Source organism: Cyclopterus lumpus, chromosome 16 (assembly GCF_009769545.1).
Source record: "Cyclopterus lumpus isolate fCycLum1 chromosome 16, fCycLum1.pri, whole genome shotgun sequence".
NCBI lineage: Eukaryota > Metazoa > Chordata > Actinopteri > Perciformes > Cyclopteridae > Cyclopterus > Cyclopterus lumpus.
Window position 1 is genome coordinate 1,107,918 of NC_046981.1, and position 7,083 is coordinate 1,115,000.

The 7,083-nt window shown below is 44.5% G+C and overlaps 1 protein-coding gene across 2 annotated transcripts in view; it reads right to left on the reverse strand.

Moving 5' to 3' along the window:
* Window positions 1–4,115: 4,115 nt before the first annotated feature.
* The window catches only part of LOC117745742 (protein S100-A14-like), a 6,148-nt gene continuing 3,180 nt past the window's right edge, over window positions 4,116–7,083 (reverse strand). The window contains exons 2-3 of one of the 2 annotated variants that reach the window (XM_034554270.1): window positions 6,916–7,044; window positions 4,116–5,284 (exon numbers count right to left, since the gene is read on the reverse strand). In XM_034554270.1, the coding sequence (XP_034410161.1) occupies window positions 5,114–5,284; window positions 6,916–7,044 (300 nt within the window). In that variant the 3' untranslated portion in view covers window positions 4,116–5,113. Of the gene's footprint in view, window positions 5,285–6,915 lie in introns of both variants that reach the window. The other variant, XM_034554268.1, reaches the window with a different exon arrangement.

The following is a 7,083-nucleotide window of genomic DNA, read 5'->3' on the forward strand; positions in this document are numbered from 1 at the left end:
TGAGTTTCCTCTGTAGGGCTCAGTCTTAGAGATAGGGTAAGGAGATGACTTTCCTCTGTAGGGCTCAGCCTTAGAGATAGGGTAAGGAGATGAGTTTACTCTGTAGGGCTCAGCCTTAGAGATAGGGTAAGGAGATGAGTTTCCTCTTTAGGGCTCAGCCTTAGAGATAGGGTAAGGAGATGAGTTTCCCCTGTAGGGCTCAGCCTTAGAGATAGGGTAAGGAGATGAGTTTCCTCTGTAGGGTTCAGCCTTAGAGATAGGGTAAGGAGATGAGTTTCTTCTTTAGGGCTCAGCCTTAGAGATTAGGTAAGGAGATGAGTTTCCTCTGTAGGGCTCAGCCTTAGAGATAGGGTAAGGAGATGAGTTTCCTCCTTAGGGCTCAGTCTTAGAGATAGGGTAAGGAGATGAGTTTCCTCCGTATGGCTCAGTCTTAGAGATAGGGTAAGGAGATGAGTTTCCTCCTTAGGGCTCAGTCTTAGAGATAGGGTAAGGAGATGAGTTTCCTCCTTAGGGCTCAGTCTTAGAGATAGGGTAAGGAGATGAGTTTCCTCCTTAGGGCTCAGCCTTAGAGATAGGGTAAGGAGATGAGTTTCCTCCTTAGGGCTCAGCCTTAGAGATAGGGTAAGGAGATGAGTTTCCTCTGTAGGGCTCAGCCTTAGAGATAGGGTAAGGAGATGAGTTTCCTCCTTAGGGCTCAGCCTTAGAGATAGGGTAAGGAGATGAGTTTCCTCTGTAGGACTCAGCCTTAGAGATAGGGTAAGGAGATGAGTTTCCTCTGTAGGGCTCAGCCTTAGAGATAGGGTAAGGAGATGAGTTTCCTCTGTAGGGCTCAGCCTTAGAGATAGGGTAAGGAGACGAGTTTCCTCCTTAGGGCTCAGTCTTAGAGATAGGGTAAGGAGATGAGTTTCCTCCTTAGGGCTCAGCCTTAAAGATAGAGTAAGGAGATGGGTTTCCTCTGTAGGGCTCAGTCTTAGAGATAGGGTAAGGAGATGAGTTTCCTCCTTAGGGCTCAGCCTTAGAGATAGGGTAAGGAGATGAGTTTCCTCCTTAGGGCTCAGCCTTAAAGATAGAGTAAGGAGATGAGTTTCCTCTGTAGGGCCCAGCCTTAGAGATAGGGTAAGGAGATGAGTTTCTCTGTAGGACTCAGCCTTAGAGATAGGGTAAGGAGACGAGTTTCCTCTTTATGGCTCAGTCTTAGAGATACGGTAAGGAGATGAGTTTCTCTGTAGGACTCAGCCTTAGAGATAGGGTAAGGAGACGAGTTTCCTCTGTAGGGCTCAGTCTTAGAGATAGGGTAAGGAGATGAGTTTCCTCCTTAGGGCTCAGCCTTAGAGATAGGGTAAGGAGATGAGTTTCCTCCTTAGGGCTCAGCCTTAGAGATAGGGTAAGGAGATGAGTTTCCTCTGTAGGGCTCAGCCTTAGAGATAGGGTAAGGAGATGAGTTTCCTCCTTAGGGCTCAGCCTTAGAGATAGGGTAAGGAGATGAGTTTCCTCTGTAGGGCTCAGCCTTAGAGATAGGGTAAGGAGATGAGTTTCCTCCTTAGGGCTCAGTCTTAGAGATAGGGTAAGGAGATGAGTTTCCTCCGTATGGCTCAGTCTTAGAGATAGGGTAAGGAGATGAGTTTCCTCCTTAGGGCTCAGTCTTAGAGATAGGGTAAGGAGATGAGTTTCCTCCTTAGGGCTCAGTCTTAGAGATAGGGTAAGGAGATGAGTTTCCTCCTTAGGGCTCAGCCTTAGAGATAGGGTAAGGAGATGAGTTTCCTCCTTAGGGCTCAGCCTTAGAGATAGGGTAAGGAGATGAGTTTCCTCTGTAGGGCTCAGCCTTAGAGATAGGGTAAGGAGATGAGTTTCGTCCTTAGGGCTCAGCCTTAGAGATAGGGTAAGGAGATGAGTTTCCTCCTTAGGGCTCAGTCTTAGAGATAGGGTAAGGAGATGAGTTTCCTCCTTAGGGCTCAGCCTTAGAGATAGGGTAAGGAGATGAGTTTCCTCCTTAGGGCTCAGCCTTAGAGATAGGGTAAGGAGATGAGTTTCCTCCGTATGGCTCAGTCTTAGAGATAGGGTAAGGAGATGAGTTTCCTCCTTAGGGCTCAGTCTTAGAGATAGGGTAAGGAGATGAGTTTCCTCCTTAGGGCTCAGCCTTAGAGATAGGGTAAGGAGATGAGTTTCCTCTGTAGGGCTCAGCCTTAGAGATAGGGTAAGGAGATGAGTTTCGTCCTTAGGGCTCAGCCTTAGAGATAGGGTAAGGAGATGAGTTTCCTCCTTAGGGCTCAGTCTTAGAGATAGGGTAAGGAGATGAGTTTCCTCCTTAGGGCTCAGCCTTAGAGATAGGGTAAGGAGATGAGTTTCCTCCTTAGGGCTCAGCCTTAGAGACCTAGACTTAGAAAGCCTCCTGGACGCCTCCCATTAGAGGTTTTCTGTGCACTTCTATCCGGTAGCTGATCCCGGACCCACTGGAGGGATTACATCTCCCAGCTGGACTGGGAACGCCTCGGGATCCCCCAGAATGAACTGGACATCGTTGCGGGTGAGAGAGAAGCCTGGCTCAGCCGAAGTGATTCATAATGGATGGATGGATTATTACTAATTCATTATTATTATCTATATTATAACCATTATTACTATTATATCTATTATTATAATTATCATTGTTATTATAATTTTTAGCTTTTTTTTACTGTTATTATTATTACCACAATGTTTTATATATATTATTATTGTTATTATCATCATCATCGTCATTATTATTACCATTATTAATATTACCGTTATTTCTTCATATTATTCATATAATTATTACATTTTTATTTTTTACTATTATTATCATTGTTATCATCATTGTTATTATCATTAATATAACCATTATTATTAATAACAATTTTAATATCATTATCAACATTATTAATTTTAACATTTTTTCATCTGGAACCTGATGTTTTTATAGAAAATTGACTAAAACCTTTAAAATAATTTTACATATTTTCCTGTAAAACAATTAATGATTCGACTCATTGAGTAATTTATGTATTTTTTTATTTCCTAATTAGTGTCTTTTGTCTCTGGTGAGTCTGTGGTCTCTCTGGTCTCAGGTGAGTCTGTGGTCTCTCTGGTCTCAGGTGAGTCTGTGGTCTCTCTGGTCTCAGGTGAGTATGTGGTCTCTCTGGTCCCAGGTGAGTCTGTGGTCTCTCTGGTCTCAGGTGAGTCTGTGGTCTCTCTGGTCTCAGGTGAGTCTGTGGTCTCTCTGGTCTCAGGTGAGTCTGTGGTCTCTCTGGTCTCAGGTGAGTCTGTGGTCTCTCTGGTCTCAGGTGAGTCTGTGGTCTCTCTGGTCTCAGGTGAGTCTGTGGTCTCTCTGGTCTCAGGTGAGTATGTGGTCTCTCTGGTCTCATTTGTGTCTGTGGTCTCTCTGGTCTCAGGTGAGTCTGTAGTCTCTCTGGTCTCAGGTGAGTCTGTGATCTCTCTGGTCTCAGGTGAGTCTGTGGTCTCTCTGGTCTCAGGTGAGTCTGTGGTCTCTCTGGTCTCAGGTGAGTCTGTGGTCTCTCTGGTCTCAAGTGAGTCTGTGGTCTCTCTGGTCTCAGGTGAGTCTGTAGTCTCTCTGAGTCTCTGGTGAGTCTGTGGTCTCTCTGGTCTCAGGTGAGTTTGTGGTCTCTCTGGTCTCAGGTGAGTCTCTGGTCTCTCTGGTCTCATGTGAGTCTGTGGTCTCTCTGGTCTCAGGTGAGTATGTGGTCTCTCTGGTCTCAGGTGAGTCTGTGGTCTCTCTGGTCTCAGGTGAGTCTTTGGTCTCTCTGGTCTCAGGTGATTATGTGGTCTCTCTGGTCTCAGGTGAGTCTGTGGTCTCTCTGGTCTCAGGTGAGTCGGTGCTCTCTCTGGTCTCAGGTGAGTCTGTGGTCTCTCTGGTCTCAGGTGAGTTTGTGGTCTCTCTGGTCTCAGGTGAGTCTGTGGTCTCTCTGGTCTCAGGTGAGTCTGTGGTCTCTCTGGTCTCAGGTGAGTCTGTGGTCTCTCTGGTCTCAGGTGAGTTTGTGGTCTCTCTGGTCTCAGGTGAGTCTGTGGTCTCTCTGGTCTCAGGTGAGTCTGTGATCTCTCTGGTCTCAGGTGAGTATGTGGTCTCTCTGATCTCAGGTGAGTCTGTGGTCTCTCTGGTCTCAGGTGAGTCTGTGATCTCTCTGGTCTCAGGTGAGTATGTGGTCTCTCTGATCTCAGGTGAGTCTGTGGTCTCTCTGGTCTCAGGTGAGTCTGTGGTCTGAGGTGGATTCTGGTGTGATTCAGGTGGACTCAGGTGGACTCAGGTGGACTCGGGTGGATTCAGGTGGACTCAGGTGGACTCAGGTGGACTCAGGTGGATTCGGGTGGATTCGGGTGGATTCGGGTGGACTCGGGTGGACTCGGGTGGACTCAGGTGGATTCAGCTGGACTCAGGTGGATTCAGCTGGACTCAGGTGGATTCAGGTGGACTCAGGTGGACTCAGGTGGACTCAGGTGGATTCAGCTGGACTCAGGTGGATTCAGCTGGACTCAGCTGGACTCTGGTGGATTCAGGTGGACTCAGGTGGACTCAGGTGGACTCAGGTGGATTCAGCTGGACTCGGGTGGACTCAGGTGGACTCGGGTGGACTCGGGTGGACTCGGGTGGACTCAGGTGGACTCGGGTGGACTCGGGTGGATTCAGGTGGACTCAGCTGGACTCAGGTGGACTCAGCTGGACTCAGGTGGACTCAGCTGGACTCAGGTGGACTCGGGTGGACTCGGGTGGACTCAGGTGGACTCGGGTGGACTCGGGTGGATTCAGGTGGACTCAGCTGGACTCAGGTGGACTCAGGTGGACTCAGGTGGACTCAGGTGGATTCAGCTGGACTCAGGTGGATTCAGCTGGACTCAGGTGGACTCGGGTGGATTCAGGTGGACTCAGGTGGACTCAGGTGGACTCAGGTGGATTCAGCTGGACTCAGGTGGATTCAGCTGGACTCAGGTGGACTCAGGTGGACTCGGGTGGATTCAGGTGGACTCAGCTGGACTCAGGTGGACTCAGGTGGACTCAGCTGGACTCAGGTGGACTCAGGTGGATTCAGCTGGACTCAGGTGGATTCAGCTGGACTCAGGTGGACTCAGGTGGACTCAGGTCTCACATCAAATAGCAGCCACAGCTGACGTTCTTCACTTTGTGTGTGGAGTCAAACAGCTGGACGGCCTGTTTGTTGATCAGAGTCCAGAAGTTCTCGAAGGAGATGCTCTGGCCGGCCTCAACCCCCATCTGGTCCAGGACCTGACCCAGACCCTCTTCAGTCTCCACATGCTGCAAACAGGAAACAGGAAGTGAGTCAGCACAGCTTCACATGAAAACAGTTAACAGAGTAAAACTAATGATGTCATCCACAAAGCTCTTCAAGAAACACTGACAGACGAAATAAAAGGAAATAATACGTGAAATAATATAATATTATGTAGAATAAAAATATATAAATCATATTATAATAAAGACTATAATAAAACCTCCAGTGGGAGGCGTACAGGAGGCATCCGAATTAGATGCCCGAAGCACCTCAGCTGAGGAGGAAACTTATTACATTATATTATATTATATTACATTATATTATATTATATTATATTACATTATATTACATTATATTACATTATATTATATTACATTATATTACATTATATTATACTACATTATATTACATTATACTATAATACATTATATTACATTATATTATATTACATTATATTACATTATATTACATTATATTATATTATATTACATTATATTACATTATATTATATTACATTATATTACATTATATTATATTACATTACATTACATTATATTACATTACATTACATTATATTACATTACATTACATTACATTACATTTAGCTGACGCTTTTATCCAAAGCGACTTACAATAAGTGCATTAAACCATGAGTCCAAACTCAGAACAACAAGAATCAAGAAAGTACAATTTCTTCAATAAAGTTAAACTACAAAGTGCTATCAGTAAGAGACATTTAAGTGCTACTAAAGTGCTATCGGTAAGGGACATTTAAGTGCTACTGAAGTGCTATCGGTAAGGGACATTTAAGTGTTACTAAAGTGTTAAACTACAAAGTGCTATCAGTAAGAGACATTTAAGTGTTACTAAAGTGTTAAACTACAAAGTGCTATCAGTAAGAGACATTTAAGTGTTACTAAAGTGTTAAACTACAAAGTGCTATCAGTAAGAGACATGTAAGTGCTGCTAAAGTGTTAAACTACAAAGTGCTAAACTACAAAGTGCTATCAGTAAGAGACATTTAAGTGCTACTAAAGTGTTAAACTACAAAGTGCTATCGGTAAGAGACATTTAAGTGCTACTAAAGTGTTAAACTACAAAGTGCTATCGGTAAGAGACATTTAAGTGCTACTAAAGTGTTAAACTACAAAGTGCTAAACTACAAAGTGCTATCGGTAAGAGACATTTAAGTGCTGCTAAAGTGTTAAACTACAAAGTGCTATCGGTAAGAGACATTTAAGTGCTACTAAAGTGTTAAACTACAAAGTGCTATCGGTAAGAGACATTTAAGTGCTACTAAAGTGTTAAACTACAAAGTGCTATCGGTAAGAGACATTTAAGTGCTACTAAAGTGTTCAACTACAAAGTGCTATCAGTAAGAGACATTTAAGTGCTACTAAAGTGTTAAACTACAAAGTGCTAAACTACAAAGTGCTATCAGTAAGAGACATTTAAGTGCTTCTAAAGTGCTACTACGGCGCTACCTTCCCTAAGGAGGAAACTCATCTCCCGCACAAAAACATAAAAATGAAACCTGAAAGGCTGAAAATGTATTTTAAATTAAAGAAAGAAGTGGGCAGGGACAAATACATATTGCGTTGAAGGTGAGAACAATAAAGAAGACTTAGAGTATGGTTATTGATTATGGATCGACCTTGGCGAATCCTGGCAGCCGTTTGCAGATCATGTTCTGGAACTGTGTGGCGTTCATGGTCGGTCCGTCATCCGCAGCTTCATGGAACTGTGTGACCAACGTGTTGATGGCCGCCTCCAAATCTGAGAGCTGAGACGAGAACATGAGCCAGATCCTCAGTTTCATCTT